At 41.3% G+C, this 18665-nt stretch overlaps 1 protein-coding gene across 3 annotated transcripts in view; it reads left to right on the forward strand.

The window, feature by feature from the left end:
• The window catches only part of SLC15A5 (solute carrier family 15 member 5), a 31374-nt gene extending 15080 nt beyond the window's left edge, over positions 1–16294 (forward strand). For all 3 annotated transcript variants that reach the window (XM_040062345.2, XM_040062346.2, XM_040062347.2), the window contains exons 7-10: positions 1586–1774; positions 5935–6066; positions 13982–14090; positions 15807–16294. In XM_040062345.2, the coding sequence (XP_039918279.1) occupies positions 1586–1774; positions 5935–6066; positions 13982–14090; positions 15807–15951 (575 nt within the window). In that variant the 3' untranslated portion in view covers positions 15952–16294. The remainder of the gene's footprint in view (positions 1–1585; positions 1775–5934; positions 6067–13981; positions 14091–15806) is intronic.
• Positions 16295–18665: the final 2371 nt, after the last annotated feature.

The following is an 18665-nucleotide window of genomic DNA, read 5'->3' on the forward strand; positions in this document are numbered from 1 at the left end:
TTGCTCTGTATTAAAGCTCTACGTAAAAACTGTAATTTGTTAGTCTCTATAGTTGTTGGCTTATTCATAAGGGTCCAATACAACTTTAGTCTCTAGATAATATAAAGAACCTTGTCTCAGAATCACCCCTAAATATTACTAAAACAGCTTGCTCTCTTGCAAAACAACGCCTCAGACAGTCATTGCAAGCCCCTTGTTTTAAAGAGGCCTGAAGGGAGCAGAGTAAAGATGAAAACCATATCTCCAAAGCTCTTGGTTTCTTCCTCTGCCACATAAAGTCTTGGGGGGGAAAAAAAAAAAATGAAATTTTTGGGCACCTGGAGGTTACCTTTACTGAAATGTATTGGCTTTTAGTGAAGGAAAATGCTTCAAGTTTGTTGCACTGATAGGAGTACTGAACTGCTGGAGGTTTCTTTAGTGCCAACATAATTTTTCACTAGGAGAACTCTCGCTCTGGATGACTACAAGAAGCTCCTTGAGGGCTTTATACCTGGCTTTGATAAGGTGCATTGGCCAGAAGACGCTGTTGAATTCCCTCCCGTCATCAATTTTCCAAAAATAATTAATCAATATTCTCATTAAGCACTGGAGGAGCCTAAACAGCAAAACAGCTTCCAAGGCTCAGATTAGGCAGGGTGGGTAAGGATATTTAAAGCTGTGAACATGCAGGAAAACTCTGCTGGAGGAAGGATGTGAGACTTTGGTGCTGAGAGAGGAAAACAGAGGCTGCAAAAACACAACAAGGCTAAGGCCACTTAGCTATATGATTTTTTTTCATCTCTGCTGTCCTGACACTGAAAAAGACAGTGTATATATGTTATATTTGTACTATGAAACAAAAGCTTTTGGCTGTTGGTGTCCAATATAATAAGTGTAGCAATTACCAGTGATGAAGGCTTGGTGAGAAAAGCACAGTCCAAGCATTTGAGCCAAAACTGTCAAAAGCAACCAAATTCTCCTCACACTGTGGCTTAGAAATGCTGGAAAAGTCAGAATTTTAGTCAAAATCAATGGGATCTCAAACCATGAGAAGTATGGATAATTCAGGTTCAGAGACTTGCTTGGAAACTTTGCTTTCTTTGTGTTTTTCTTTTCTGAGAGGATATAACAAATTCATACTGCCAGCATCAAGAAATACAAAATAATATATTTTAATAGTACTCTCTATGCAATGGGTGAAGTGTGGGGTAGTTATAATGCATCCTAATTATTTGGAAAAATTTCCTGCTGCCTGGTAGTTCCCTTGTATTATCTGAAAGGACATTTGCCTCTTCTTTCTTTTCTTCCTTTTCTCCCTCAGTCTTCAAAAAAAAAAAAAAAAAAGGAAAAAAGTTGTTCTTTGTGACTTTGGTCTTCAGAAAAGTTTTTCCTCTCTCATTTATTCTGAAATCTGAAACTGTGGGGTTTTTTGCCATGTATACATAGCAAGCACTCTTTATTTATGTTTAGGTGTTCAGAAAAAATGATTTTGGGGTGGGGGGTGGGAAGTTTCTTTTGCGTTTCTTAGGGGTTTGCTCCTCTCTAAACACGTGCTGCTCCTGTAACTCCAGCCCTGATGGATGCTCTCTCTGTGCTCTGCACCCAGTTGTAGGTCACTTATCCGCTGCACTTTCCGTGATGGTCGCTGGCTTCTCTGAAATGCACCGAAAGCACTTCCCGCAGGTGGAGCAGACTCTCTCCCAGGAGGTTCTGCTGGTCTCCTCCATGCCCTGCTTCCACCTGGCTCCTCAGTACGTCCTGCTTGGAGTGGCTGAAGCCTTGGTAACTCCCTCCTGTGAGTAAAATCAAACAGGCTAAAGCGAGGGTGTCCTGATTCTCAGAGAACCGGATCAGCTTCCTAAAAATAATTACTGTCATCTGATATTTTATCCCTGGCGCTCTTCCACGGGCTTAATGAGCAGATCTGTGCTTTACCTGCTTCAGAGAGGCGTAATTTGTCTTGCTGGCTGTAACTCAGGACGAGCAGTGATGTTCCCGATTAACTGGAAGGGAGCACGGTCCAGTCAGGTCCCTTGGGGGGAACAATTCCCTGTTTGGTCTTGAGGATGAACCTGCCTCGAGCTGGAGCTGGGCTGGATGAGCTCCTGAGGCCCCTTCTGACCTGAACTCCCCTGTGATGATTTTACTGAGATGGAACAAAACCACACACGTGAGAGCTGAGCTGCGGTTATGCTCTGTGACCACCTGAAAGGCCACAGCCAGAGCAAGGTGAATACTTTCATTTTTGGGCCCAGCTGATGGAAATAGGACGTGTTTTTCACTGGCACGGAGCGTTGCTGGCAGGTAACAGTGACAGGTTAGCCTAGTTAATGGTGTAGGCAGCTGCAAGGTTTTTGTTGGTGCTCCCACCAGGAGCCATGAGAACATGCCTGCGCAGATCACCACGTCTTAGCGTGTGACATGGAGACAGAGATGAATACTCCTGTTTTCCAGAGTTTCCTGTTTTGCAGAGCCTCAGCTTGTGCCTGCTATCCACATGTTACGTAGTCATACTCGTGATTGGGAGTCTGAACCTTTTCTGCTTTCCATAATTTACTTTTCTGTGTCTACACTGACATTTTTGAGGCTTATTTTCTTCTGAGGAGCATGCGGAGCTCTTACCAGTGTTTTACTTGGCAGAGCTTAAAAAAAAAAAAGAAGTTAGTATTATAAAAATAATCTAAGCATCATTCACTTAGAGACACAGGTAAAGTAATTGACTGGCTGATCTCTGCAGGCATTTAATTCTATGGGTTGAGTGTCTCTTGTTCCAGTACAACCCCAGAAATGTTCGGGTTTTTATTTAAGAGCAGGAAATAACTTCAGTGTCTCAGCTTCATTCTTATACTCTGAGACTTACTGAGAGCTGTGGGTCACAGACTGTCACTAAAAAGGTAATTTTCCCTAGTTTTAAATACTTAGCACTTTCATAATGCCTCTTCATCTGATAGCTCTCAAGTACTTAACTGCGACAGGTTTCTAGGCAGGTAATTTGGTTTCTAGGTTACAGGCTAAGTGTAACTGAAAACTGTGACCTTCTCTGTTTAGCTTAACAAAAAAAAAAAAAGGTTAGGAGGTGACTTGCTTACAGTCTTCTCATGCAAAAGCAAGAGAAGAATGTTGCTGGTAGAATAAGGCATTTTAATCCAGCACAAAGGGACACAACTGGAGTCCAATGACTGGAAGATTACATTAGCCTTTAGAAAAGAAATAAAACTCCATCTTAGGGGTTTTCTTCCCTTTTTTTTTTTTTTAAGTTCTTTTTTTTTTTTTTAAAGGATGGTGGTTAGAATTTCTTTGGAAGAAAAGCTGTCCTTCCCCATTTAAGCAGGGATTCAGCATCGTGCTTGGAGCTGCAGTGAGAGGAGTGAGTTATGAACCCAGCTAGATGGGGCTGGGTCTGAGCATGAAACTTGCAGATAAAAAGCTAAAGGGAGGTGCCTAAAGCAGGGCATTGCTGTAGCTGGTGGGGAAGAAGGGCTCCATTCCTTGCACAGGTTGGTGTCTGGCCCTGTTTGGCAGGGCAGGCAGGCTCTCTGCAGTCCGTGACCTCCAGCTGCTGCTGGAGAAGAGCCTGGTTTTCCCCCAGGCCTTGCACTGTATCAGACAGCCAGAGCAGGTGGCTGGGGTCCATTGAATCATCTCCAGCAGCTCTCAGGCTCTGCATGCAGCCTTCTGAGCTGAGCTCTGGCTTTCTGCTTCAGTTTGAACTGAATTGCTGCTCAGGAGCCATTTGGTGGATCTCCGTGGATGTTAGTGACAGCCTAGACACTTACAGAGCTGTCTCACCTTTCCTGACATTTTACTGCCTTTCTTATGCAGGAGGTCAACTTCAATTATCATAATAATTTGCTGGACCTGAAAGTCCATGATCCAAGCTGGAGAGGGAAATATTCACTCTTTTAAGCAGAGGCAAGGAAGGAGGTACCTCATTTCTGAAGAGCTTGGTTAGTGAAGCTCGATTTGGCACATTGAACTCTTTATCTTCATTAGGACCTCTCTTATTGAGGTTGTTCAGCCTGGAATAGAGGAGCCTTCAAGGTGACCTGATTGTGTCATTTCAGTACTTGACAAGAGCCTACGAGAGAGAGATTATTTACAAAGGCATGTGGTGACAGGACAAACGGGAGCAGCTTCAGTCTGAGAGCAGGTTTAGTTTCGATATCAGGAGGATATTATTTACTGTGGGGGTGGTGAGGCTCTGGCAGAGGTTACCCGGAGGAGCTCTCCCATCCCTGGCAGTGTTCAAGGCCAGGTTGGGCTCTCAGCAGCCTTCTTTAGTGGAAGATGTCCTTGCCCAGAGCAGTGGGGTCAGAACTGGGTGACCTTTAAAGTCCCTTCCAACCCAAGCTATTCTATAATTTGGACCCTGATACTTAGAACTGCTTTTATACAATATACTTCATTATCTTACTGATAGAATTTTGAATAACCATCTGCTTCAGGGGGGCACCAGCCTTTCTTAGAATAATATCTGTCACTAAGGAAATCTTAAAGATAAAACAAAACAATGGTGTTGCTCTCCTCCACAGTGCTACAAAGGTCTCACTGGCCTTTGACAGGCTGAATTTGTAACCCTAGCTTGGCTTAAACCAGGAAACCGCAGCTCTCTTAGTTTGAGGATATATTGGGGATGGCTTTGGGGATGCAATAGTCTCCAGAGAGAAATGCAGCAGCTGTTTAATAGTTCCCAGCAGCACCGTGGGGGAAAGGGAGGATTGGAGCAGGCTATTGACACAGCAGGGGTAATTTAGGTAAGCAGGATGCAATTACCCAGGCTGAATTTGACCAAGATGCATGTTTTGCACCCCTGCTTTTAAAAAGGAAGAACAACCAGAAACTTTTAAGACTTTTAGTGTCTCAAGTTAGCAGTACAATGCTTCAGACTGCTGCATCTACAGATGGTGTCCCAGGCTCGCCTGCTCTCTCTCTTGCCCTCAGGTTCCTATTGTGAATGAGGGAGAAAACACTGTCCGTGGCATTTTATATTTCATATGTTTTCCAAGCTCTCATTTGGACATCCAAATTAAAAATGGTGATTGCAAAGTTTCATTTGTGTTCAGAGGTGCTTCAGGCAGCTCAGCTCTGCTGCCAAGTTTTTCAAGCTGGAGGTCATTCTAAGTCAACTAATAAAGCAGGTGGGGAGACTCTGGCCATGAGAGAAAAAGTGTGGAGGAGAACTCAAGGAGAGAAATTAGGGAACAAAAGTTCTTGAAGATCAGTGAAAATTACACAAAAAGAACAGCTATCATAAAGTCTTGCTGTCACAGCCAAATTACAGCTGGTGGGATTATTTATAGTCTTCCATGCTACAGCAGTGCGCTGCAGCTTCCCCTCTCCACCAAAGCTGTTGCTGCTTTTGGTTTTGCCTTCTGGCAAGAAAGTGAAGAACGAGGTCTTAGAAATGAGCCAGTGAGCCTGGGGGTTGCACTGGAAACAGGAGCATTGTCCAGCCTAAAGGTGTAAAGCAAGCTAAGTGTCCAAATTAAGGCAGAGCTCTAGGTTTTGGAAGTATTTACTGGTGGCTGCACTGGCTCTGAGCTAGAAGGTCCTGCATAATCCTAAATAATTCTGCATAATCCTAAATATCACATCCATTGTCTTCATGCTCACTGACTGTGGTGGGGTTATCTTGCTCTTGCTCATGCCTGAGGTTTTAAAAGGTGCAAGCAAACATCTGGGTGGAAGATCTTTCTGTGTTTGTGGAATATTGGATGGCTGTGTGTGGATAGTTTATTCCAGATCTTCATTTCAGCAGTTTAGATAATGCTTTGTTATGGGGTGCATATTAACATGTTATAGGGTACAACTGACTGCTTTTCTGCAGCAAGTGCATTCTCTGTATAAAATATGGAAATTCACTAATAAAGATGCTTTGAATTTTTTTGTTATCTGTTTTGCCCCTTTTCCTTTTTTTCTTTTTTAACTTGTGAATGTATCTGCTTCCTTCCTAAGGTTCCTTACTTTCGTTCTGGCTTGTGCCTGAGAGAATGAGAGGGATTTCCATGCATTTTTTAGCTCTCTTTAATGGAGCTGGCTGCTTTATGGGAGCTCTCTTTGTTCAGACAGCCCACGCAGGCACTCAAGGTAAGACTTTGCTCATGACGGGTGTTCCTGAGCAGTTTTTTTTAATATTATTGATTTGGAGAACCAGGCAGCAGAATTAAAAGGGATGCCAAAGTTTTATTGATTTGCTCTCACAATTAAGATGGAATTAAGATAGGAAATAGCCTTCCAGCTGTATTCATCCAATTTTAATGAGTCATCTTAGTTTTGATAGTCGGAGTAATTAGAGGATGGCATCTTGCAGGAAGTCCTCCTGTCCAATCTCTGTACTTCTGTTCTGGGAGACTGAAAATAAATTGGCTAGGAAGCAATTTTTGGTGTTCATGAAGTACATCCATGTTATTCACACTTACATGGAAGCCTCTGGCCTCAAGAGCAGGATCTGTGCTTTAAAGAATGGAGGATATTCCTTTCTGTCTGCAGGGAACAGGAGGTTGGGTTGAGGGTTTCAAAGCTCTCTGAGGATCTCACTCTCCTGGTTCCCTCTGACTTCGCCCAGCTGTTGGAGGAGCCAGAATCTGTGATGATGCTGTCCCACTGTGGGCTTGCAAATCCCAGAAAAGTTCCTGTTTCAAAAGGAGTTACTGCAGGCTCAGCCTGCTGAGGTGTATTTAGTGGAAGCTCTGAACTGGAGCTGTTCCTGGGTTCAAGATAAGACAGAAATTTCTTAAAGTCATTTTTCCTTTGCTGATAGATCTTTGTTCAATGCAGAAAAGGCTCGTTTCACAAGTTAATTTAGCAAGTAAAATGCTTTTGAGTTCTTGAGCTGAGGCACAGGGATCCATCCCTTTGTTCCCAAATTTGAAATAGCCCCACTTGCTGATGGAATATTTCTAAAGATGCCAAGGAGGAGCTCTGGTGGAACTGGTACAGAGAACTGTTCTTCAGAGACCACAGCTGCTGGCCCTGATGCAGGACACCACTGCAGTTGCCACAGCTGCAGGATTTTGTTTAGGGTTAAAGTTTTGGGTTCTTCTCTTTCCTATGTAATTTAAAAACAAACAGAAGTGGATGTTTTGAAAGAGCAAAAATAAATTTTTATTCCTACCCACAAGATCTGAACAAGCAAATGATGCTTTGACACGCAGTCCTGTTTTTAAGTTAAAAATTCAATTAAAAATTTATTACGAGGTATAAAACATCACCTGGAGATGGGTAAGAAGCAGGAATGCTTACACAAATGAATCAGGCAAAAAACTATTAAGCACCAAGACACATCCAGTGTGGAGAACTGAGCTCCTTGAATATCCCCCAGTGGAAAAGTTGGTTTTCATTATTGAGAGTTCAGTGTAATAAGGGGTAAATGAAACAAACAGTTTAAGACAGACTGTGTTGATGATTTTTTTTTTTCTTCCCCTGCCCTGCAAAGTATGGAAACTATTAATTTTTATGAGGTTTGAAATATTTAGTAAAACTGACATATTTTACTGTGATTTGACTTTGGAAATAATTAAATTGCAAAATAATTAAGCATCATGTCAGCACCAAATTATTTTGCCTATGTTCAGTCATTATTATGTAATTAACTTCTTTACAGAGTATTTCTGTACTCTGTGATAGAAGAAACCAGTTTTTGCATTTGATTTGCAAATTCAGTAGATTTTTGTCTGGTTTTCTATCAAGGTTTATTCATCCTTTTTCTGTGAGCCCGTATGAAATCATTTAATTGATTCAAAAAAGCAAATAGTTGTGGGTTTTTTTGTTGGTTTTTTTTTTTTTTTTTTTTTTTTTTTTTTTTTTTTTTTTTTTCCAGAAATACTGTTTTGACAGAGATTGTGAGTTCTTATCCTGGCTGAGACCAAGACTGAACTCTAAATTCTCCCCAGGCTGCAGTTGCCACATTCTAACCCCTTTTGCTCAGGATTCTTGAGCAAACTGAAAAGTTTCCTGCCTAAAATATTCCTCACTCTTAGAAAGTTTGGTGGCAAACTTCTCAACTTAGCTTTTCTTTTCTTTTTTTCCCCTCGTTCCAAAGCTGTAACTTATGTCTTTGTTTAACTTTGTCAGACCTGCTGTTCCTGTAGGTGGAATTGACTGCGCCATTATCCCGAGCAAAAGTCACTCTGAAATTTCCAAGGGAATTGGTGACAGTCTGTGTTCAGATTAAGATGCTGTAATGGGAATAACTGCTGCTAAGCAGGAAAAGCCCTCTGCAAAACTTGAGAAGCTTTAGAGAAAATAAAGTGGAAAATGCTCAGTGATTGCTCCGTTGCTCTCGTTTAGAAGTGTTAGAGATTACTTGCCCTGTTAATATGTAAACAACATATTACTGGGCTCTCACTTTTTATTTTTAAAAATAATTGGGATCTCACTGGGTGTCTCTTTTCCCAGTGTCCCTTGCTTGAATAAGATGAATAATTCCAAGTTACCACAATTCACAGCTTGCAAATGATGCCGGTATTCCTGTAAGTTCATTTGTGTTCTCTCGCTCCTCTGCTCATCCCAGGCTGTTGTCCTGCTGGCTCCTAAATCAAAGTAGGTTTGGGATCAGACTTAGGTGGAGATAAAATGAGCCTCAAATGCATTCTTTGTTTTGCTGTAGTTTTGATTTTTCTCCTTGTTTGGCGGGAAATGTCATACGCACAATTTTTTTTGTTCCGTCTGTATTTCTTCCAATTGTTCTTACAGTGGACTTTGGTGCTCACGACAATTTGCAAAATAATACTATTTAAAATTTATTAAAACCTGAATTTATGAACCCCCTGAAGATGAGTGCTGTAGGGGACAAATCTGTAGCCTCTCTTAAGTCAAATTTCAGTCCAGTGACACAAATTGAGCTCTTTTTTTTACTTTTTTTTTTTTTCAGATCTGTTTAAAAAGCTTGTAAATATTCAGTATCTGGACAATTTATGAAACTGGGAGTAAAGCAAACCAACCAGAATTCTTTTTTTTTTTTTGTTCCCAAAAAAAAAGGCTCAGCTTATTTACTAACTTATTTATGTTGGAAGAACAAGAGAGAGGATAGTGTTGTTGAAGTGATCCTGTAAGATTTAACAAGGTTTAGTGAGTGACTCTTGGGCTGTGAATGCTTTTGTCTTGTCCCATGATCCTTGTTTCACTAAAACCTGAGCCAAGACTATTTCTGGTTCTCCCATCTCTAAGTGAGACCACGTTTTCCATGTTCCTGCGGCGAAGTAGATCCTCCACCGTGTATTTTGAAGTGCTGAAGCACACAGAGGGTGTTGACAAAATTTAAACAATTTTTTTATATATATATCTTATTTTATTTCGCTCGTTTAGAATTTTATTTGGGTTTTTATTGGCAAAGTTGATCAGATATCAGTCACAGTCAAAGCTGCATTAATCATTTTTAACGCATCTATGGAGGATGGTGTGAATATGATAAAATAAGACTTTTTTTAAAAAATCTGACGAGTGCAAACAGATGATGGGTGACAGTGATATTTTCAGTACAAGCTGGGAAACTGCTTTCTTTTGGATCTCTTACCTCTCCTAACATTTTAACGGAAGAAGATGCAAGACAAAACCTGTCCTCTTATGCCAATCATTTCAGAATATATTGCTCCAAAAATATTAATATAAATATGTAAGAAAGAAATAAGAATTTTAAAAAAAAAAAAAGGTCAGAGGAAGGAAACTGTCCCAGACACAGTTTTCCTGCTTGCATTTAGAGAATCAGTGTGGGGGGGGTTGTGGTTTGAATTTGGTTTTTTGGGTTTTGTTTCAGGTTGGGTTTTTTGGGTTTTTTTTATCATTTTAGTCTTGTGTGATTCTAAATACCAAAGATGATAAAGCTAAAGGATATTTCTTGCAGTCCAGATGGTGGTGGCCACTGGTGCCTACTTAGCTAATAGGGATTAGAGGCAGAGTGAGACTTTAATTTGGATATGATTAAACACGAAATATATGCCCACTAAGTTGACGAAATGAAGGAAGGCAATGCAAACGTGTTTTTAAATCTGAATTGAATTTTTTCCTATAGTCATAGCACAGGTTGCAGGATAGCTGCAAAAACGCAGGAATGGTACAGGATAGAGTAACTTCTGGCACGTCACTCTCATTTTTTTCTTCAAGTTTTTCCCCATAATAAAATAGGAGAGTGTTATTCAGCAAAATATCCTGGATGCCTCCCTGTGCAAATTTCCCTTGAGCTCTCTGAGGGTGCCACCAAAGCAGCAGATAAGTTGTGTGCACCAATATTTGTCAAAGACTGGCCCTCTTCAGGTTTTGTTCAATGGCTGGTATTGCCAGCAGCTCCTTGCTGTCAGTCACCCCCCAGAAACAGCCCAGGAAAGTTTCTGTCCGTGTCCTAATCTCTGCTTCACCTCCACCTCTGCCTGTTTTGGTGGCATCAGCTGTTTCCTCTTGGTATTGTAAATTATTCCTTCTTCTTGAGCTAACTGAGCAATTTTGGTGTGAAATTGATAGGAGTCCAAAATGTCAAAGTTTACCAGGTGTTTTATTTCCATGACTGTAGAGCAGACTTGAGGAACAGACTCTGCCTAGGCTTCATTTTATAACTTGTTCTAAACTTGCCATAAAATACATAAACAACTCACCTCCAACCAGTGGAGAAAGTCTATTTAAAATAATGCACCTAAAGGAAACTTCTGTTTCTTTGTGGTGATTCATGCTACTAAGTATTTCTGTTGTTGGAATAAAAATGGAAATCAGGAGCTCACTGCAGAAAGTTAATTCCCAGTGAGCAATTATCTGTGTGACAAACCAACCTTGTAATTGCCACTTCTGTTGGCAGTCTCCACAGAAAAAGAAAGGGTGCACAGAGCCCAAAGGCACTATCTTTTGGGGAAAAGTGAGTTGTTAGCATGTTGCATGCTGAGGCAAGGATGGGAAGGTGCTGGACTCTCCAATCCCAGTGGTACCCAATTCCAGCAGAACAAAAAAAACCCGGCACAGGGAGTTCCTGATGTTCATGGCTGAGAGTATGAACCCCAAAGGCAGCCAGTGGACGGTGCTGGAGTCTGCAGGCAGCTTGTGGGAGGTGTTGGTGGGGTCGGGGCTGAGCATCCAAGGGGAGTTTTGGTGCTTGAAACACGTGAGTGGACTTTCAGAGCTGGTGACTCTTCTCTCCAGACTTCCTCCAAGCAGTGGAGGGGATTCTCTGTGAAGTGAGTATAAGTCGATGTTAATGTAGCCCAGGTTTATCCTGGTTTATTATTTAAAAAAAAAAAAAAAATTAAAAGGAAAAGTAATGAAAGAAAAAAGAGTGAGAAGTTTTTTGTTTTGTGGGGGGTTTTGTGGTTTTTTTGCTTGTTTATTTGCGGTTTTGGGGGTTTTTCTTTTGTTGTTTTAGTTTTTGGGGGGGGTTGGTTTTTTTGGGTTTTTTTTGGGGTTTTTGTTTGTTTGTTTTTGTTTTGTTTTTGTTTTGGGGGGGTTTTTTTGGCTGAAACTCAGAAGTGTTTCTATTAATTTTTGCTGCATCCACTGATGGAAATGTGTACTGGGAGGATTATAGCCTGGATATCCTTAGAACTGCTGCCATCCTTGTTCTCTGCAGAGGAAGGCCTACCCCTAACAAACCTTGTCCCTCTCTGAGAGGAAAAGAAAGCCTTGATCCTGCCTCTTGCTTTGGACAGGGCAGGAAACTAGAGAGAAAAAGTGTGCTCTGTGGCAGCTGGAGCTGATTTTATCCCTGCCCGTGCTGTTGATCATTTGGGTTTTCCAAAGGCTCTCTGTCATTATCCTGGCCTCGCTGTTTAAACACTTCCTAAAGGAAGCAGGGAGGAGACAGAGCAAGGATATTTGACCCAGGCCAGTGGGAGTAGACTCCAAATCTCCTGCTTGCCAGGCTGCCATCCTACCCTCCCAGTACCAACCAGCCCCAGTTTCAGCGCTTTTATCTGGTGCCTTTCTCAGTGATAAGACAGAGAGTGGTGCAAGAGGACCTTTGAAACTCAGAAGCTGCCAAATTGTTTTTATTAATTTTTTTTAAATGTATGTTTTCTGTTCAGGTTCCAGTGTAAATTCCATTGGGAGGCTCCTGCTGCTCCTGTAACCCTGTGCATGATTTCTCTTTCATCACATCCACAGGCTCTGTCTCTGCCTTCTCTTGGCCCCCGGGGGATGCAAAATTAAAAACTACCTGATTGTGAATGATGACAGTAAAAGTTTATAAGCTACTAAAATGAAGTTATGGCACCTAGGAGCTCAGTTAGCTTGCAGTGTTAGGTGATAAGTTTTTAAAACTGGCTCTGAGGTAACGCTGCAAAGGGAAGGGAGCAGGCTGAGGTGTGGTGGTGCTGCTCTGTGACAAGCAAGAAGGTGACATGGCATGGAGAGAGCTGTGGAGAAGCTTAGGAAAACTGATGGCAGTTGTTCTTTGTCAGTCCCAGGAGAGCTAAAGGCAGCAGCTCTGGAAAGAAATGTGTTTATAACTCTGAGATGTGGAGAGAAGAGGAAAATGTAAATACGTGAATGTGTGTTTGGCAGGGTGTAATCATTTGACTGGTGTCTCTCCCATGCTGTGGAACTGCTCTTTGTCTCTAACCAGAAAAATATTAACAGTTTAGGGATGGCAATCAATGTGTAAAAATGGCATTTGTGGCCCAAAGGTCTGTCAGGTTTTTACCATAGAGCTGTGGTAAGGCTGGTTCTCCTTCTTTCCCCATCACCTCTTTCAAGGGGTGAACAGCCCCACTGTTCAGATGGGCAGGATTTGATAGCAGACTTTCATGCAGCAGAGAAAGGTGACTTTGGGCACACTGATGCTGGTGTAGTTCAGATCAGGGTATGCTCTTAATCTAAATCTCCTAATAATCTCTGATTTGCATCACAGAATGATCTTGGAAAACAACTGAGCTCTTTCTAGAGGGAACTTAACAAAAAAATAAGCTCATGTCTGATATGTTCCAGCTGTTAGGGGGAACAGCTCTGGTGTGAACCCCCCGAGCTGTGGAGAGTGTGGACAGCACATTCTCAGCACCAGCTGTTTCACACTCTGCATTTCTTCATTAATTGCTAATGAAGACAGTCTATCTGCCTTCTTCAAAGGCAATAAATATCCTCTATTCCCAAATTGTGTATATGGTCGTTACAGCACTGTGCAGGCGTCTGATATTCTGTAAATTCAGTTTCTACTGGAACCCTTTTTTTCCCCCCTGCCTTGGTTTGAGATGGTTTTGCTGTAGTTGATCATGACACTTCAGGTACTGGTTGCCTTCAGCTGCAAACTGACTGAGGCTGGCTTGGTTTTTATTTTAATTTCTGTGGTTATTTGCCACCTGAGCTTGTTTGCAGACTGGTTGCGGTGAGCAACACTGAAAGCAAAACATCCACAAACTGGAGTGCACAGGAATACACGGGCAGGGAAGTCTCTGTGTGCATGTAGGTGCTGCTGTCCTCTGCTGAGTGGAGTGCCAGAATGGCCCAGACACTATTGTCAAGAGCCTTGGCTGAAAAAAGGTCTGATCTGTGTAAAGAAACGCTGAATGAGAAAAAAGGACACCTTACAGGCTCATGGCTAGAGGCAGCTGTAAAGAATGTCAGGTGGTATCTTGGTCATGGAGCACTATCCAAGGCATTGAATTAATGCTTTTAATGTTTTGAGTGGTAAGAATATTTCTTTAATTCTTTCTGTTAAAAGCATGAGAGATACAAGTAAGGATTTCTATGGCCCATCTTAATTCTAGCTCTTCCTAAAATTTTCACAGCTGACTTTGATTTAGCTGTGCTTTGCACAGGGTAATACAGATGGAAGAGGGTTAGGTTTTCCAGCGCACTTCAAATTTATTAGGGAAGTTCTTTAGTTTCTTTAGACCTGTCTGCAAAGCAAGAGCAGACTCAAAACCCCCTATGGATGCTGTGAGAATGAAATCTGTATCAACAGCTACAGGAGGGGGGGTCAGAGCACCTGAGGGGATTGTGTCTCACACCAAGTTATCTTCATGTCTTCCACGTGAGCCACGTCTCGTGCTGCAAGGCAAACTAATTCTGCTGCAAACGTCTGCTTTACCAGGCAGCTGGTTTCCACACTTGCTGCGTGAAGGCAAATTGGAGAGATTCTTCTTCTTCTTGGCTTCCCTAATGATGGTGAACGCCCTGGGGTTCTGGACCATTGCACACAGGTACGTTTGAGAAAATGAGAACTTGATGTTTCATTTGTAGGTGCAGGTAGAAATTCTTGTGAAGCCCGTGGACTGGTGCGTAATAAAGAATTGATAGTGATAGATCATACGTGGAGAGAGATTGCACAGCAAAAAATGTTGTGGTGGGGTTAAAAAATAACTGCAACAAACAGATGTCATTAACCTTAAATAGTTAAGGGGTCTTATTAGTATAAAAAATGTCTTATTAATATAAAAAGAGCATCATATTATTTCTAGAAGGGTCTAAATATGGACTTTAGACGGGAACACAAATGGGAACATGGAACTTGCCTCCAGTGCCCTTGGTTTTGTACCCATTTATAGAAATCCTTGCTGCTCTCCCGGTGAGCTCACACCTGGGACAGAGGGGTGGTGAGAAAGCAGCATTGCTGCAGGTTAATGCAGTGGTGCAGCAGATGCAACAGAACAACCCCCAAATACTCTGCTGGGCGTGGGAGCAAAGCAGCTTCCTGCTGGAGACGAGAGAATTTCTCAGCCCACTCACAGGAAGCAACTTTATGCCACCCGTAGAGCCTAGGTTTAATCCTTGTATTTTGCCTGTAAAATGCAACGAACTCGTAACTCTGGAACATTTAATCTCAGTTAATTCTCTGTTGTCAACATAATAAGCCACCCTTGAAGTCAAGAAGAGGGAGGGAAAGCAGCCCGTGCCTCCAGACGTGGGAGGGGTCACCTCAAAGTGGCTCTTAGGCAGCGGGAGGCAGTTCTGTGCAAATCCTCCAGGAGCCTTGATGAAGCAGGGATGTGATGATGAGAGCAATAGAAAACTTCCAAGGGCAGTGCATTTCTAGAGCCCTCAACAAAAACTGTAATTTTTTTTTTTTTTTTTTCTATTTCATATAGCACCAACTTTGCAGCTCCAAAGTTTACCGTAGCATCTTGTTGATTATTCCAATGTGATTCTCTTCTTTAAAATGTGGACTGGGTCACAACGAAAAACATTTCCCCTGAACATACTTTGCACTCCTCTATGGGATTTTATTCTTCTGTAAATTGAAATTTCCATTTGTGGCATTTACTGCTGAAAACTAAAAGGTTTTGATTGTCAAAATGTTACCATAAAATTGGTGTGAACTAAAAAAAAAAAAAAAAGCCACAGCTTAACATTTTTATGAAGAAATCTGTTGACCTCCAGTATTCCTAAAAATAGAAAACCAAACATTTAAAAAAAGTTTATTTCAAATCAGCATTTCACTTTAGAATCAAGGTACCTCATTTTTCAATAATACAAGTTTTGACTTTCTAGAAATACGGGGTTTTTTAAATCAATTGTAATTGTTTCATTTGTCGATGAATAAGAATTCTCTGAGCGGGGAGGAAAGAGTGAGGACTATTTAGATAAACACTGATTTTGGCAGATGGGGAAAACAGACTTTAAAATTTGGAATAAGAAAAAATACACTGAAATTTCTCTGAAAAAAGCATGTTAAAAAGCATGTTGATTATTAATTTTTTTGTAAAAGGACGCAGTACAGGTATTAATATCTGCACCCAGTTTGATACTTCTCATCTTGAAGTTCTGAAATGCTCTAGGAAAATGTGTACTTGCATACTTGGAAGGCACTGTAACTTAAAAAGTATTGTGTATAAACAATGGGTGAAGCTAATACTTTAAAAGATTTAAGGTTTACCTAAAAAAAAAAATATATTTTTCTTCTATATCATCTCTCCCAGATACAACAATCTGCATGAGGATTGTGCCAACGAGTTCAGAGGAAATCTTCCCGGAGAAAAACTTTTGAAGCACGAAAAAGCCATCAAGCATTATAATGCTGTCCTGGAAAGTTCTCCCATTTTGTCTCCCGTGGAGAAAACCTGATCAAATTTCACCCTCATCTGACTAAATTTTGATTTTTTTTATCCACCAGCTCTCTAATGATAAATTACCCAGCGCACTTAAGTGGAACTGTGTCCTGGTATTTATGAATTACCTGATGAATGATAATGTTATTTATAAGTTAACAAAATAGCATTCTTCATAGGAATTGGCCTTGAAGGAGGCTGCACCGTCATAATTCACATTGAGGCCAAGGAGAGCTCACTGCTTGCCACAGCTGATGGAGAGAGGCCTTTTTAATCTTTATATGGAAATAGGTATCCACATACATTTGTATTTAGGAGTGGTCAAAAATTAATAAACATGCAGACATTTGTTTAGCAAATTGCTTTGTGACAGTATAATTTCCAAGTGGATTTGAAATCTGGTTTTGGCTGGCTGACATTTGCAATGGTGGGAGCCCTGTGTGCTGTTCTTGGCTCCTGCTGATCCTCAGCCTTCAGCAGGGCGCTGCTTTAGTTTCCCTGTCAGTGAAAGGGACACAAGCACATCAACTTTCTTTGGAAGTTCCTTTGGGATCTACCAAAAATACACTAGAAACGACAGCCCAGCCATCAGTCCATGAGGTGTGTCATGAAATGTTGATTCTCGAGGCATCCAGTCTCACCTGGCACCCACACCATGAGGTTTGCCATTCCTAAAGGAATGTAATGAAAAAGGGATGTAAAGAAAATTGCTAACAGGAAGAGGGGAGAGTGGAATAGATCAGCATCAACATCACTAATTGCACCTGAAGAGGGGTGAAGGGAATTGGGAGAAGATTGGGGAAATGTAGATGCAGCTGGTGATGGGGGAAATAATTATTAGTGAAATGCTTTCCAGTTTAAAGATCTACACAGTGTTAAACACTCCCAAAATTGGCTGATTTTTGTTATTGTGAGGGATGATAATCTCGCCCTTTTCTTTTTAAAAGTTGTATAACTAAAAAAAGTGATGAGAGAAGTGGGATCTTTATGTGATAAGGAAACATTGAACCAAAAAACTAAAGGAGCACTTTGATACCAAGATGTCCGTAAGGGAAGGGGCAGTTAAGCCAGAATCCTTCCTAGATATGAGGGATGCTCCACCACAGGAGCAGCTCCATTAAAAGGATGTAACTCGCTGAAGTGCCACAGTTTGTGAGCTGGAAACTCTGAAAGAGCTGGTGGGGGAAATCTCTTCTGCACCATTAGCCACACTTAATGCCGTGGCTTTAGGCTGGGCATTGTGGGAGTGGGAGAAAAACGTGAATGCACCCTTCCCAGCAAGGGACAGACTGTTTCTCCGAAAGTGGCTGCTGGAGCTGGGGCTGTGAGAGGAGAGGCAGCAAATGGCTGAAGGATCTCTTCTCTGAGGGCACTGGAAAGTGTGAGGCAGGCTAATTTCCACATATTTCGGTAAATTTATCCATGGCACCTTGCAAGGTATTATTTTCTAAATTATGCTTGTACTGCAATAGACCCAGGTTTAAGCCATGAAAAATACTCTTTTTCTTCCCTAAGAAATTCTTGAATACTTGACCTTTGTCCTTGCACAGAAAAGCTACAGAAGTGCCGGTTGGAATCTGCTGACAGGAGGGCTGTGATTGCTCTCAATGCATTTGAGAGTTATACACAAAAGGAGAACTATGTAATAGAAGGCCAAAATTTAAATTTTTGAGCAGGTGAATACGGTTGGGCTGTAGATATATTTTATTAACTAATAATTTTCATTTTTAGCTGAAAAAGTAACAACAGTTTGGAACCGTTTTAAATCGAGAACAAGAAACTTAACTCTATTTTAAGGTAAAATGTTTAGTCTGCTGTAATCTCAGCCTGAATGGCCTCAAACTTCCCAAGACCACTTTTTTTTTTTTTTCTTTTTTTTTTTTTTTTTCCCCTCAGAAATTGTAACATGAGAATAGATGACAGCAGATAACAGAATGCAGCCATTTGAGTTGAATTGTCTGATGAGGATAATTCTGCAAGGAAAAAGAGGGTTAGTTAACTCCCTGGATAGGACTTCCTTAGAATGGGCTTTGGGATGAAGAGTTGAATATTGAAAGCTTCCAGCCTTCTTCACACAGACAGGAAGAACGTTTTTTTCTTTCAGATTTCATAAAGTTTGGCCTTTCAGATGGATGGCAGGAGAAAAGGGGGCACAGGTTGCTGAATTTGGGCTTAATTCAGTGGGTGGAGCAGAGGAATCTGCATGCAAAAATCCATCAATCAATCTCACTGTTATGACAGAGCACTTTAGCACTCAAAACCAACAGACAGATTTTTTTCTTGAACTGCAGCATCTAGGACTCCATTCAAAGCTGATGGAATCCTTTGTACGTGCAGGGCACTGCCTAAATTATATAAATCTTGTGCCAGCACGCAGTGAAATCGGTATAAAGGACTCTAAAGTCTTGGTCTTTACTTGGAAGGAAGCTGCTTTTCACTTCTGAAAAATTTAGTGACTTTTTGCATCAAAAAAAAAAAAAAATTGGAGGCCAGAAAAAACAAGGGTGTGTGTGTGCATACAAAATGATGCAATAAACAGCTGGAAAATGTTAGGAGAGCCCTCTTTTGTTCAGCCTTTTGTTGATCTATGGTAGTTTTCAGGGGAGATAACAAAGCACTCAGGTCTGATTGCTTGTGTTTTAGGTCACCTCTTGCCATTCTGGACTGCTTTGCACGAAGTAAATTTAGGATACTTTGGCATGTTTTACTCCTCACCATAAAGGTTGATAG

This window comes from Hirundo rustica, chromosome 4 (assembly GCF_015227805.2).
Source record: "Hirundo rustica isolate bHirRus1 chromosome 4, bHirRus1.pri.v3, whole genome shotgun sequence".
NCBI lineage: Eukaryota > Metazoa > Chordata > Aves > Passeriformes > Hirundinidae > Hirundo > Hirundo rustica.